Source organism: Hirundo rustica, chromosome 3 (assembly GCF_015227805.2).
Source record: "Hirundo rustica isolate bHirRus1 chromosome 3, bHirRus1.pri.v3, whole genome shotgun sequence".
Classification (NCBI taxonomy): Eukaryota; Metazoa; Chordata; class Aves; order Passeriformes; family Hirundinidae; genus Hirundo; species Hirundo rustica.
Window position 1 is genome coordinate 12,599,085 of NC_053452.1, and position 15,201 is coordinate 12,614,285.

A 15,201-nucleotide genomic window follows, 5' to 3' on the forward strand; every position below is an offset into this window, starting at 1 on the left:
CCTCTTTCTGAGATGTCGTTCCACTGGCTGTGATTCAGTTAGAACTAAATGAATTGAGCTTCTTTTAGGAAAAATTCATTTGGGTGTGCATTTATATTCCATATTAATTCCAGAAATCCCTCTGTCAGTGTGCTGCTCAGCAGCAGCTCAGTGAGGCTGGTGTCCTGAGCACACAAAGCCACCTTAGTGTTACTGCAGTTGTTCTGCGGGGTGGGAATCCACACCCCAAGAATGGCAGCGCAAATGATTTTGTTCTAGAGTGTATGTAAATAATTTTGTTGGCACATTCTCATTAAACAGAGTCTGGCATTATCTCCTCTTCCCCTGTCTCTGGTGGTTTAGGTTCAAAGCTGGGAACTGCAGAGGCTGGCACCTTCAGGTGCTGAATGGTTTGGAGTATGGAGTCTATCCCAGGAGATTCCCAGTTGTACCTTCACCTGGGTACTGCTGTGATGTAGCTTGACCCGTTCCTTTTTCTCCAGGTGCAATTCTGTATCAGATCTCATGCGGCATGTGAACTCTTTTGGTGACATTTATGGCTTTAGAATATCCTTGTGTTTGGGGAGAGGAATGGCAGTGAGGGTAGGAATGTTAAATATATATGGCTGTTAAACTGGAGACACTGCAAGTCTGTGTGTTTGTGTATCTGCAATGAGCAAAGTATAACAGCACTAGTTTCAAAAACCTTATAGCCCTCTGTCTTTTGCTTTTTTTTGGCTTATTTTTTTTTAATTATAAATTTTAAGATATAAGTCAATACCAGCAGCATTTTGTCCATCAACTGATATAATTCATAAAATAAACTCACAACCTGGCAAGCAAGTCTGCACCTCTCCTACATCTCTAGGTACAAGATAGGAGGGTGTAGCTGGCCCAGTGGCCCCTGCCAGCAGCTCCCCTTCATTTTATAGTGGTGAGAATCTCATTGCCCAGCTGTCTTGGCTGCACCACCTTGGGATCTGGAGTCTGGCTGGATCCCTGTGAGCTCCACCTGGAACTTGGAGTGGAGGTAGTACGGATCCTGGCCAAGTGGCTCTCTGCCAATCCCAGCATGGGCTTCTTGCCCTCCCCAGTTGCCCTCAGGAGAGAGGAGCTCAACATCACTGGTTGGGGCATTGGGAAGTGTGGCTTTCAACTTAGACCTGGGCAAACTCCTGTCCCTTTTATCTCTCAGGATTGAGTAGGGAACTGTATGGCTACTTCAGAGAAAGCATATGCGGGGGGAATCATTGCCCCACTAATTTGCTGGGAACACCTGTGCCCAGGTGTCACGATACAGAACTCTTTCATAAGCAGCCTCTTGGTGGCTAAGATCTCAGTGCTGCCCTGTGGAATGCGTTACCACTCAGGGCTCCTGTGGCCTCTGAAGTGGTAACAGGCTATTATGTCCATCATTGTAATTGAAATATTTTTGTCCAAGCCATGTTAGTACAGTGGTAATCACAGAATGCAGTGACCCGACTGGACCTTAGATGGGCAGAAGGCTGGTTGCTCCATGTAAAATGTATAGTGCCATGTTTAGGGAACGTTTGTGTGTGGTTGTTCATCTCTGTAGCACATGAACTAGCTGGAAGGAGAGCATTGCAGGGACTCTTGGTAGAATTATAAAGCTTCGGGTAGGGATGAGCTCCAGTGCTGTCAGAGTACAGAGTGGTGTGGGAGTGGGGGGGTGACCCAGGGTCCCTTTGCTCCTGCCTGCAGATGTGGTCAGTCTGTAATGGTAGACGTGTCTGCTCCTAGGGGCTTCCTGCCTGCTGGAGCACTCAGAAATTAAGATGAAAGCTTGTTTTCTGCTTATTCATAATAAATGCAAGATTCTCCCCTGAAGCACTTGGCATGACTAATGTGCCATATATTCTGCTGTCCCAGAGCAGCAGGCGAGGGGCTTCTACTAGAGGGTGCTTGCAGCACACCACCTTGGGCCACGCGCTGCCCAACAGTTTGTCATTCACCCACACTGATGAGCTGCCTGTACAGATGAGCATGAGCTGGAGCCTTTTTGCGCAGGGTACCTTCAGAATGGCATTTGCTTGTTACACTGCTTGATTTTCACAGAGATGCTTTGAAACCATGTGATAAACGCTCGTTCTCTTGTTGTTTTGCTGCACTTTCCCCTTTAAAGCAATTACTGGCAACCGTCTGCACGGGAGCCACCATATCACACCATGTGTGCTGGGAAATGCCGTGGCAACGTGCCCTGTGACTCGGAGCACTCGCAGGTTCTCAGGGACCTGGGGCCCATCTCCATCAATCAGCACTGTGGTGGTCTTTTGCAATCTGTGGGGGACCCAGGCTCCACTGCAGGGCGGGAGGTGGCAGAGCTCCAGGTGTGGTGGCTGAGGTGCTGGCAAATGCTCCACAAATGACGTTTGCAGAGACCTTGCCATACCTGTCGGTCTCAGGGAGAGCCATATCTCTTCCACACCAGGGTGTTCATGGGCTCCACCCATCCCCCCCAGCACAGAGGGCTGCTGTCCGTTCGATTGGTGGCACAGCAGCAGAAAATTATGCTGCAGAGAGGATGAGGTCTTGGTTTTGCAGCAGGGGATCATCTGCCTGTTGGATAAAGAGGAGGAACAGCAGCCCTGTATAGGGCTGGCCCTGCTCCACCAAGGGAGCCCTTGGCTGCAGCGGTGGACAGATGGCTGTGAAGGGCTGGCCATAGGGAGAGGGGCCCCACAGACCCCAACGGTCACACGTGTGTTACATGGACCAATTTAAGACTGGGCGCCACTGGAAAGTTGCCATCTCAGATGCTTTGGTTTATAAAAAGCACACTAAGCTCTGTGGTGACTGCACAGGTACAGTTTAAGTGCACCTTGTTTAGTGAAGGACATATGTTACTAAAATTCCCCCAAAAGTTCTCGGTGAAATTCGTTGCAGCAGTGGCGGTCACTAGACCATAAACGATGGTGAGCATTATCAATCAGATTGAGTTTCACCACCTAAACTGCCAAACCCACCTTTTAAAAAAGCACGGTAAACTACTATCCTCTTCAGAGCTGGGGAGGACAATTAGGTGAAAAAAGGTCATCAGCCAACAACATCTCCGCTAACCCTCAATTTATGGTACCTGGCTTTATTCTGCTTTGGTAAGTCCCAAACGTTTATGTTCTTGTATGTTTTCCAAATGCTGTTGCAGTGTCAGGAGCAAACCCTTTTCGTGAACCATCTTTGGGCCCTATGATACAATCAGGAGAAAACTGTTTCTTGATGTTTCTTGCATTGAACAGTAAATTCAAAGATTTTCTGCACGTCTCCCTAATCGGGTAGAGAAGAGGAATTGGCATGTGAACATGTAGCCAGCCTTGATGTCCCATGGGCTGGAAAGAGCTGTATCCCTCTATACTTTGAGTTTCTCCACTGGCCCGATGCCCTGAAAGCCCCTCTCTGGGTGGGCTGCACATCGCAGATGGGAGTTGCAGCAGGTCCATGCCAGCAGGCTGCATTAGGGTTCTTCTGGAGCCACAGGAACAGGCGTTTCAGTGAAGTGCTCTCTGTGGACCCTGTGGTGGTGTCCTGGGTGCCAGTCATGGCACTCATGCCCTGTGGTGTTTGGCACAACCCGTGGGCCATGGAGAGCAAGCCAGGCACTTCTCCCAGCTTGGCCACAAACCCACAAACTCCTTTTATTTGCCCACTGCATCAGCAGAGTGCACTGTTCTTTCCATGTATCAGTGACAGTATATAAATGCAGCCTAAATGTTTTATTTTCAAACAGTACCATGGGGCAGGATGGGCTGGCCGTTACCATTAGACAGGACTGGAGTCCTGAGAGTTTTGCTTGAGGTCAGAATGAAGTTAAGGTTAATAAGCATAAGTTCTGTATTTTCAGGATCTGCTTGATTCATCATCTTCTATATTCCCTTGTTTCTCAGCAGGGCAGTTTGATACGGTTTAGTGTCGTGTGTGTGTGTGTGTGCAGGGAGGGAAACACTGGGCAGGATTCTGACCCTGGGATGGCTCAGGTCACCTGCAGAACCCAGACTATGAGGTCTTTGAAGGGTTTTCAAGGGTCATTATGTTTCAAACTGCATGCCTGAAACTGGCTCTGTGTTGTAGAGGTTTAAACATAGAAGTGATGCTGGTGGGTGAGAACTGCGTGCTGGGTGGTAGCCACCTCTCTGGTGAATTTTCAAAAGCTTCTGCCTTTTTATCTTCCTTTGCATCCTCCATCTGAAAGGATGTTCCTGCATGTTTCCTTTGTAGGACATCCTACTGCTGCAGTAAGATGTTGTGGTTATTGCAATAGCTGATGTTCACATTTTAATGTATTGGGGTTTTTTGAAACAGCCTTTATTGTGTGGTTGGAAATGTTAAAATAATTGGTATGCTGATAAAACACTACTAGAAGCTCATACATATTCAAATATGAGATTTGATTGCTGTATTCCAAATAGGACGTAAGTTCCTGCTCTCCCACAGTTTTTATATATTCATGATTAATAATTCACACCTTGTCATGGCTCTCAATGTCATTATTTCATATGAAATTAAAAAAAAAAAACAAACCAAACCAAAAAAAAAGCCTGTTTGTGTCTATTTAAAACATTTTGCTCTGGAGTTTTGCCTTGGCAGAAGCAAAATGTAAAATAATGCAGCTGTGGAGGAGTGGGTCAAATTGCCGTACATATTAAAAGAGGAGCTTTTGATCAGCTCCTTTGAGGGTCTGATATAACTGCATTTATCTGCAGATCTCAGGGGTTGCCCCAAGCCCCCAGACTGGGGTGACCCCTGAGCTCAGTTAATCAGGCAGCCAGGCTGTCCAGCTTTCTGCCAGGTTAGGGTTCAAGCTCTCAGCCCATCCTTTGCAGCCAGGCCTGCCGAAGCAGTGGATTTGTGTGTTCTCTGCAGCGTTCCAGCCCTGAGGCTGCTCTAGTAAAGCCAGCCAGGTTGCTCAGGCTCCCTTCCAGCTCTGCTTAGAGCTAGGGGGGTTTCTGATCTATGGTTGCATTTTTTTAAACCAGTAGTTGATTGTGGCATTTCATATAAATTCTGCTTGGTGTTGGGGGCACCTTGGTTTCAGATGAGCTCTGCCCAAAGCTTGCAGGAGAGCCATGACACAAGGTTCAGTGTGAGATTCTAATGTTTGTAACTCAGTGATATTTCAGGTGGCTCTAGGCTGAAGCACAGCATGTTTCTGTGGGGCAGAGTATCTTGCTCACGGGATTTCCAGACAGATGTGTCCTTAGAGGGCAATACATAGGAAACCTTGTGATGCGTCTTTTACAGGACAGAGCTGTTTCTCAGAGGGGTTTTTTTTTTACAGCTTGATCATGATGCCTCCACATTCAAATTCCTAAACTTCAGTAAAAAATTGGTTGACTTTTTCTTTTTTTAGTGAATCCCAAACTTGTTCTCCAAATGTATATAAGTACTGAGACATGTATAGCAGGGAGGTTAATTTCACTTTGCTGCAGTCACTTAGTTCTTTTTTTGATTAAGCTGTGAGTACAAACAAGCACAGGCATCATCCCCCTTACTGCCCATATGGTAGGAGCTGCTGTGCCCCCGCTGCCTCAGGGAGCCCAGGAGGGAGTGCCAAGCCAAGGTGGCTGGTGACAGTGGAGCTGGGGTGTGTAGCACTTGCCTCGCTTTGCTGGAGCTATCTGCATCTGCTGCTTTTGGCTTTTTCAGCATGCAGCATGCAGGAGAGGTGCTTAGCTGGGATCTTCCTTGCGTGCCTCCAAAGCACTGCTGGATCTGCAGGGCTCTCCAGATCTTGGAATGTTCTTCCTCAGCTGCCTCTCCTGTAGCTGCTCAGCGTTTGTCTGGGTGGTTTTTTCCTAGTCTTTTGTTTGATGAACAGCATCCTGTAGCTCATCAATAGGATTTTACCAGGTGCAGAGCCAAACCTGGGCAGCGTTTCCGTGCAGGATTTATCCAAAGCGGCAGCCCTGTGCAGTGCTCAGCTGTGCTGCTGTGTGAGATGTGTAGAGCCGTTCGGGACCCAGCAGGGCGTTATCAGGCAGAGCATGAAAAGCCTTTTCTTGTCCCTCCGGCTTGGTTGGAAGCCCACGAGCAGCTTCGGCCGGGGCCGGGCAATGAATCGAGCGCTGCCGGCCAGCCCGCAGGCTCAGGTGGTCGCCAGCCCCCGGCGTCGCTGAGCCCTTTCAGCAATTTGTCACGCCCGGGTCCGCTCCCGCTGCGGCAGCACGTGCCAGCTCCGTGTTGGAGGGCTGCTGCCAGACGGGCGCGCAGCCCCCGCCGCTCCCGGCCGGCGCTCGCCCGGATGCACGCTCCGCACGGCCCTGGCAACAGCCGAGCGCCGAGGGAATCAGCATCTCTATAATGAGCAGTGAATGGCATCCATCAGTCCCTTTTAGAATTGGACCCAGGCGTGTGCCTCCCCTCCGAGGGAAGTTTGGCAGCCTATTCATTAACAAGAGTCATCAGGAGTTCAGCCGATAAAGAGGAGGCAGACCCTGCAGGGCCGCGGGCTGGCGCTGTCAGAAATGCGTTTTTCCCGGGCTTAGGGCAAGGCAGGAAACTGAGCAAATAACACTGTCAGCAGGTGCAAAAGCTGAAATGCTGCCTATTGATTTTCTTTCTTCAGGTTTCCAGGGGAAGTTTATAAGAAAATTTATCACGTATCAATCGTTCTCTAGGAGCGTTAAACGCAAAATTTCTCCTTTCTTCTCTTCCTTTTGTTGCCACCATGCCTGCAGGACGGAAAATCGGGCGCAATGAGGACGTGCTTTGCTTATTCCCTTCGAGGTCAACACGCTAAGACCATCATCTCCTGGCTTTAAGCATCTGCTTTTCTCTGATTTTTTTTTTTTTTAATATTGCTTCAGTGGCTTTGTTAATGTATGGCAAGTCATAAATAGCACTTCAATATTAATTAGTATGCTTTTCAATTCTAATTACCCTCCACCTGATTCTGTTGTCACTGGTGTTATTCTCATGCTCCAAATTTCTAAATTCAGCTTGGCCTTTCTGCTCCCACTGAATAGCCTTGCGGAACTCGAGCGCATTTTCCCCAAAGGCAGAAACACAATGAGGTGCTGAAAACTTTGTTTCATGAGGAAATGGAGATGAGATGTCATTCTGGCTCCTTAGAGCCGTAATTCATTAAAGTCATACGTGAGGCTCTCCAGCCCATTGTAGGTTGGTCCCAGGCGTATCCTGTTATTGGAAGTGTATATTCACCTTCTGAGCAGACAGAAGCTGCACACAAAGGGGAAGATTTGCTTTTCTCCGCTGTGAAAGGCTGCCGCAAGCAGGGGTCCTATTAAGACAGCTGGAAGTTGCTTCAGCTTGTTACGCTTGTAAGTTTTATTGGTGACTGGTTTTTGATTTACACGTTTGAATGCTGTGTGTTCCAGGTTGCCGAGTTTTAATTAAAAGGCAATAGTCTCGATGTTAGCTTGCTTTGTTGCCCGCATTATTCAGGCCATAATGCATGCAAGTTGTAGGCTGGGTTTGTCCATTGTGCATCATTTATTTGATATACATAAGGTTGCACCTTCTAGCACCTGCCCTAAATATAACTGCCACGCTTTTGGAATTGGTTTATTGTGCTTAATTTGTTCTAAGAAGTCCAGTGATCAAATAAAGCGGGGGGCGGGGGGGGTATCCCTCTGTCCTGTAGCTTTTTTTTGTCCAATCAAGTTACTTTCTGGTTATTGGAACAGGAATATTGTGTGCCAGGAGCTTCTCATAGTGCCACAGCCTGTCTATGACGGTGCATTTTGATCTAGGGCTTTGTTCCTGTGCTCAGCAGCTCCCAGGTCACAGCTTCTCAGTCAGGAAGCTCAAAAGGTATCACCCTAAATTTCTAACCCTGAATGTATTCCCCTCCTTTTTGCTCCCATTGGGCAGTTCTGGTCTGGTTTCCTGCCCGCTCCAGTCCAGTCAGCGGGATGTGGGGGCTGGTGATGAGGGATGCTTGTGGGACAGCCTTGAGTTCTGCACACACCTTTCCTTAATGGGGCATTGCAGCTACGAGGAAAGAGCTCTGTACCTCGAAGCCATCATCCAGAACCACAAAGAAGTGATGACGTTTGAGGATTTTGCCGCTCAGGTCTTCTCTCCCTCTCCCAGCTACTCCCTTGGTGGAACTGGGTGAGTTTCTGCACATTATTCTTCTCTGTAGCTCAAAGAAGCAGTTGAGCAGCAGATGTACACCTGTATTTTGTAGATTAATGTTTGCAAATTTAAGAAGACTATTCTTCCCCTGAATCAACTAATGAATATCAAAAGGAATGATGACATTCATTTAATTTGTTTTGCATCAGAGCTATTCATGCTGCTCCTTTCTTCATCTATCCTGTTAACCCCCAACTCCGGAGAGGTTAATGAACATTCTCACGGTGATGGGCTCGGGCTCATTCAGGACTCTGGGTTCTTGCTGAGCTGGGAATATGTTGTTCAAAAGCGAGAACCTGAATCGGGTGCTCACTTATCAGAAATAGCTCCTTGCAGGGGGAAGCTGCTGCTAATGCTAAATGGGGATTATGCTGCTGAGCTACCAGGGTCAGGGATTAATGCACAAGAAATGCAGGAACGGGGGTGCTGTTAGGGAATCGCAGCAGTGTGCAGGATGTGGGTGCATCCGTCAATTCAGGCAAGCGCAATGCAGGCTGCCCTGGCAGCACCTGGCCTGGAGCCTCTGCGGGGTTTGTGATGGGGGTTGTAAGTGTTGTGCATGCACATCAGTGCTCATCAGTCATTGGCCTGCTGAGAGATGATAGCATTGTGCCAAACTCTGTGAATTATTCCTTATGTGCCTTGTGGAGGGTGAGGTTAGTGTGCAGTCACAATCACTGCCTGGCTGGTTTGATTGAGTTTAAGTGAACCTCTCCTGAAAGGGAGCTTTGGCTCTGAAATGCATATTTCTAGTGCCTCCAAAATATGTTTTTTTTCCAGTATCCAGAAAGTGTCTGGTCACCATGTGCTGGACTCGCTAACAAAAATTCCTTAATCCGTCATTGACACTCTTAGGTGACACTGGCACTTTCTGATCATTCCCTGCTTCTCTTTTGGATGGCTGAATAGATTATTTCCAACCTGTATAAATGTTGCACGACATCTGCTCTATTTCTCTTTAGCCCAACTTGTTAGCAGATATCTTCCATCTAAACTGAAACACTGAAGGAAGAAATTAAATTTGCTCACATAAATCACTTAGGAATAAAACCAGCTGTGCAGCATAGTCTGGCGGGCTGGCTCCGATCCTGGCTGCTCTTTGTGAGGAGATAAGAGGCCTGTGCTGGCCGGGGGCAGTGGTGGCCAGGAGCAGCAGGCAGAAGGCTTTGGAGATAAGCGCTGGCAGGAGGGGGGAGGAAGCCGGGGGGCCATTTACATAATCGACGCCTCTGTGTCCTGGATAGGCGTCAGGGAACACAGGGATGGATCTATTGATCTCTGCTGAACTGGAGTACTAAACAACGCTAGGAAAGCTTATAACTTAAAGCTTTGATTAATGTTTCCTACATTAAAAAGTAGAACAGCTGTGCATTAAATTATTTTATACACTCTGCCAAAAGTCTGAGACAAAAAAATCGTCCATTTCAATAGGTGGCCAGGGCTGGTTGTTAGCACTTGAATCGTTTATCTGTTGATGTATCAGCAAATAGAAACGTAGATAATAGTGACCTGTTTTTAAATGTTTTGCTCTGTGCATAGTTGTGTTTCATTTTCATGTTTTTTTTAGCACATGGTCTTGTGTCATATGTGGTTTGACAGGAAGGACCCCTCCACAAACCCATATTCTGAAGGCTAAGCTGTGTAGCCAAACACATTTAAAGTGTTTCCCAGTAGCTGAGGATTTCAGAACACTGTTAAAGCAGGAGTACCTGGGTATGATTTCATTATTTTAATTGCTTTTAAGTGCAAGCCTTCCCCACTCACATCCTGATTTTCAGACTTCTGAGCCTCAGAATTAATTTCTCACTCATGAACTTGGGGCAGCCATGACTTCTGGTTGTCAGAATCTCTGCTTCAGTCTCCTCACATTACCTGCTGATTCTCCTGCATATTTAGTCAGTGGTGAGCAGGGGCAGTGTTGGCTGTGGCCTTGGGGGATGTGTTTTTCCATCAGATGCCCCTCAGCAGTCAGCAAGGGAGGGTGGAGGCAGCCCTGTCAGCTCCGCTGTTCCACAGCTAGGCCTGCTCCCAGGAATGGATCCACCTGTCCTGCACCCTGCAGGAATCACCTGTCTGCCATTTAGGAATACAGGGGGCATTTTTCTATTCTGAAATAGAAAAAATGGAGTCAGGGAGCAAGTAAATTAAAGGAAGCACTTTTCCCTGAAGGAGTGGTCAGGCACCAGTACAGGCTACCCAAGCAGACACTGGGTTCCCCATATCTGGAAGTGTTCAAGAGGTGTCAGAACATGATTTTGGGGTGATGATGGTGGTGCTGGGTTGGCCACTGGACTTGTTGATCTCTTCCAGCCTTGATGATTCTGTAGGAATGCATGGAGCTGGCACAGGTGGCAGTACAAGCCAGCAGGTACTGCTGACTCTGCTGAGCATAAACTGATAAAGTAAATTTAAGATTAATTCTCATCTGATCTGATTCTTATAATGACGCTCAGGTGTGATCCTGTCAGTGTTGCCAATGCATGTGTGCAGCAGAGAGGGTCAGGGAGTAAGGGTACTGCTTATCACAGTGCAGTGTGTTCTCAGGAGTTACCACAGTGTCGGGAGAAATCGAACACAGCTCTCAGTGACATATTACTGGGGTTGTCACTATGAGATAATTATCGGAACTGGATGTTTTTGTATTTTCTGATGCTGCCTGTGGGGATGCATCCCAAGACTCACGTGGGGATGCGGTTTTCCTGCCCTGGCTTAGTCTCCCTGTCACCATTCTTGCAGGCACCACATTTTCTGCAGGAAAATGGTCCAGTTGATCTCCTCTGCTGTTTTGAGGAGCAGAGCCTTAAATCCCTGTATGTATCACAGATAGCCCTGATATCTTCAGCGTTGTAAATGCAGCCTCCTAGGCAGAATAGCCATCCCCAAGCTCATTTAGGGGATGTGCAGATTAGGAACAATATTTGGGAATATGGCCCTTTGCTGTTTAAACTGGTGCATTACAGGCGTATTTTTAATTAGGCAGGGTTTGAGAGGCAGACCAGGAATCCTCCATAATCCAACACTATTGAATTATTCTCATTCTTTCCCACTGCAGATTTCTTTCCTTTTAGTGGACAGGCTTTAAGCTTCTGTTTCTGCTTCCCTCAGCCAAATCCAGAAATAGTTATTCAACAAAATACTTGTGTGTTCTTTAAAAAATTGGTGAAACTGAATTGGTTAGGAGCAGTGCCCTGACTTCAACTGCCTCTGTGGCGCATGAGGGTTCCTTGGGGCTTTGAGCTGTTTTTGTGTAAGATCAGCAGCCCAGAAGCACGGTGTTAACCTTGGGAATTGGAAGGGGCTGCTGGATGTTCCAGGAGAACCTCTCCAGTCATAGCTTTTCAACCACAAGGATTCTGTCTGAGGGGTTTGTGCTTGCCATGGCAGGTTACTGCTTTCCAGGAAACCCTTAGCTGAGCGCTGCCACCGGCGCCTCAGGGGTTAATAGGAACGGGCACACTTGACTGCTGAGAGGACTGATCTAATCACTGCCATATCCAAGTGCATCTGTTCACCATGAGGTCATTCTTGTGCATGCTAATGACTTGGAAAATAAAGCACAATGCTCAGCGTATCAGGGAGGATATAGTGTAAATCTGGCTTTTTTAGTTTCTAATGGATAGTGTGGAATGGGCAGAGAAAGCATCTTGGATTCTTGCATTCCAGAATTAATGTTTTTTAAAGCATCATTTTTCAGCAGAGCATCAGAAAAACTGTGATGAAAAACTTGGACATGTGGTATCTGTGTGATAAATGGATTCTTTAATGAATATTATGGCATTGCCCAGGAGCAATACTTGAGTCGAGGAACTATTGAGGTTTTCAGCATTCCCTGGCTTTAAGCCTTGGGAGCAGTGCCTGCTGATTTACATAAAACGGAGATTTTGCAGCTTTGTTGCAGGAGGTGACACATGCTTTTCTTTTGTCTCTGGACTTTTTACATGCAAAAAGTTCTTGTAGAAAATATTGAAATGTACAGCAAACAAGAATCTGGTTTACTTAAACCATTTTTTTTGTTCAGTGCTGAGCTTTATTTGAATTGAATATGCAGATTTAAAATATATTTTTGACAGAAGCAAATCCAAACCCAGAGTAATTCTTGTTTTAAGCAGGACTGATGCTTTTTTTTAACAGTAATTGAGCCAAGGATTCCTTTTGCTTTGGATTGTTTTTCTGGGATTTTTTATACTGCTTTGGTGTTTTTGTCCTTTTGTCTTTTTCCTTGAAGCTCTGTAAGGTGTTGCATCTGATCTGTGTCCAGGTTCAGCATGTATATATATATTGTATTTTTTGCCTATTTTCCTGGGAATATTAAAAACATACACATCTGAAACTGAGTAGCTGTGCCATGGTATCGGAACACATGCAGTGTGTGCCAAGGGTTTGGATTTGATCCATGTGTCAGTGTTGCTGAAACTGAATAATTTGTTTCTAATATCTGGGATTTAGGAAATTCCTGACTGTCCTGGTTACTCGTTAGGACAGGGAATTGTTGCTGGCAATGGATCATGTGTGAGGTTTGTTGGGCATGGTGCTCAGCAGGTGAGGTGGGACACTGTCCAGCCGTCGGTGCTGCCATGGTGGTGGGAGGTTGTCCAGGCAGTGAACAAAGAGGAAAAGCCGAGGGAAGTGGAGCAGAGGAGCCAGGACAGTTACCACAGGAGGCAGGACTCAAGGGCTTTCTCCCTCCTTCCCTGTGAGTACTATTCAGGATGAGGCACAGGGACCTGTCTGGCTTCCCCTGTCTGTTTTAATCCAGGTAGTTCCTCATCCTCGGCAGACTGGAGCCTGCCGCAGCAGGGCTGCCCTTGGGGAGTTCCTGCAGTGATACCAGCAGATATGGGGAGCTGCTCCTTGCCGGTGTGCTCTTGGTTATCAGTGCTCTGCGCATAGTTTTCCTGCCCGTTTGGCAGGGCTGCTGCCTGTGGGGGGCAGGAATGGTCTGGCATTAAGCAGGGCATGGTCACAGGTACCACAAACCATTGGTGGCAGCAGCTCTGTCCCCCCCTCCAGCCAACAGGCTGATGCAGGTGTAGGCCCAGGAGCCCAGGCCTGGCTCTGGAGGGTCCCAGGTCCGTGCAGAGCCCTAAGGAAGTGGTTGTCTGCGCAGCGTGCTGTGCTGTGCCTTTTGCCACCACTGAGGGTGGACAGTCCGAACTTGTCCCCTGAGGCTGGGCAGCTGCTGGGACTGCTTCCCCCTCGAACCTGGTGTTCCCCTCAGGATCTCCAACAATGGAGGGGGTGAGAGTCATATCAGGGCTCTCAGCGTGTGCCCCTGCCTTTCCATGTAATTGACTGAGAGGGTGGTCCCCCAGTAATGCTGTCTGGGAGAGGAGGTGGTGATGGAGGGCTTATCCCAGCCATCAGTGTTGGGACAGGTGAAAATAGGAGCTTGAGGGACTGAACCATCTCTTCTGCCAGGTGACAGCTCCAGCTGCTTGAGCTGTCAGCTTCGGAGAAGGCACCAGGCAACGTGGCCCCTTCGCATTTTCCCTCTGCACTGAGTTGCCAGCAGAGACCTGAGACAGAGGCGGAGCAGAACTGGGGCAAGAGCCTTCCTATGGCCCCGTGCTGAGGGCTCAGGCTGCCCTACCTGTGACACCTACATAACCCTCAGCACTTGGTGGGGTCCCTAGCTGAGGCTGAACCTTGCAGAACTAATCAGCAGCTGCTCCAACTTGTGGGTAATTAAACTTCAGTGTGTACATTTCAGGCTATTTCTGAGGGCCCTTGAACCATGGTGCCAGGCACTCCCCACCTGAGCTGGGAGCTATGGGTGCTTGTTTTAGGGTTGGTTGTGCCCTGGTTAACCTGTAGTGTCAGATTCTCTTTACTGTGTCACTTGCAGCTTTCCAGAGCACTGCAGGACGTGTGTGGCTTTGATTAACCCCCAGCTTCAGTTATTCATGGGTTCTTCCACACAGGCTCAGGATGCTGCTTACAGTGTACATGGAGCCTGTCTTTGGGAGTTGAAGCAGGAATGCTGTGCAGATTTACTCAACGATTCTCTCTAGAATTTTATTACCTTTGCATTACTAGAAAGGAAAACAAAGATTTCCACAGACCTGTCCAGGCTGAAAGGAAGGCTGGAACAGGTCACAATCTATGTGAAAACTTAATGCTTCCTCTGAAGTACCAATCTTCATGATCCTTACAGGTCACGGTCTTTCCCACCCTTGCTTTCAGGGGTGTTCAGTTGCTTTATGAGCAGTGGCTAAAAGGCCATTCCTAGAGCACATGCCCTGGGGAAGAAACCAGGTTAGTTCTGTGGACTGGATTTGAGGTGGAATACACCATCTCTCTCTGGCTTCCTGCGAGGTAACCCTGCATTTAAAGTGCTTTCATCTCTATTTTAGTTGTTTTAATCCCTCTTGCAAGAAATGTGTTTTAAAAGCTTAATGGTCTCTAAGCAGCCTCACCTGTGAGCTGAGGCCTTCCAGTGTTATGTGTGTGTCTCGTCCAAGTGCAGGTGTGTGACAGGTTTTATGCACTCCAGGACTTCCTCCTGTGGGAAATTTATGTGGCATCAGGATCGCTACGCTGCTCACTCCCTGGAGTTTTAACCTAGCTATAGTGTCACAGAGGTTTAGGTCTCAGTGAAGCCTCAAATTTTAGCCGGTTTGAAATGGTGTGACCATCAACAGTACTGGACGTGGAGCTGAAGCATGAAGCAGCTACATGCCACGATCCCACAGCAGCAGGTTTGGCAGAAGATGAAGCGCAATAAATATTCATTCCAATTTTTGCCAACATTCCTTCCCTTGTTTGTTTCAGTCCTCAGACCCCAGGAAGAAGCACACGGGTCCATGTTTCTGCAGGTCCCTGAGGGGAGCTCCCCTTCCCGCCTTTAGCGGGGTGTGCTGTGTGTCAGGTTGGTGCAAGCGCAGCAGTCACAGGATGCTGGTCCTTCACTGACATGGTTTCGTTCCCCCACTTTGGTCCTGCACTGACATGGTTGTTTTCTCTCCCTTTAGATTAGAGTGTTAATGCTCTCAGTACAGTAACGGCCACAGGTAAGAGCTATGCTTCCTGCAGCCCCCTTTGCTGCTGTGGTTCATCACTAACAGCTCTCCTTCCCCTCCTCCTCCTCCCTTGCTGCTTCTGCTCCATGTT

At 47.8% G+C, this 15,201-nt stretch overlaps 1 protein-coding gene across 5 annotated transcripts in view; it reads left to right on the top strand.

Annotated features, from left to right (window-relative positions):
• Positions 1-15,201, top strand: part of RALGAPA2 (Ral GTPase activating protein catalytic subunit alpha 2) — a 91,535-nt gene that overhangs the window by 72,810 nt on the left and 3,524 nt on the right. For 4 of the 5 annotated variants that reach the window (XM_040059541.2, XM_040059542.2, XM_040059543.2 and 1 more), the window contains one exon: positions 7,945-8,079. In XM_040059541.2, coding sequence (XP_039915475.2) covers positions 7,945-8,071 — 127 coding nt within the window. In that variant the 3' untranslated portion in view covers positions 8,072-8,079. Of the gene's footprint in view, positions 1-7,944; positions 8,080-15,062; positions 15,102-15,201 lie in introns of those variants that run through there. The other variant, XR_005700084.1, reaches the window with a different exon arrangement.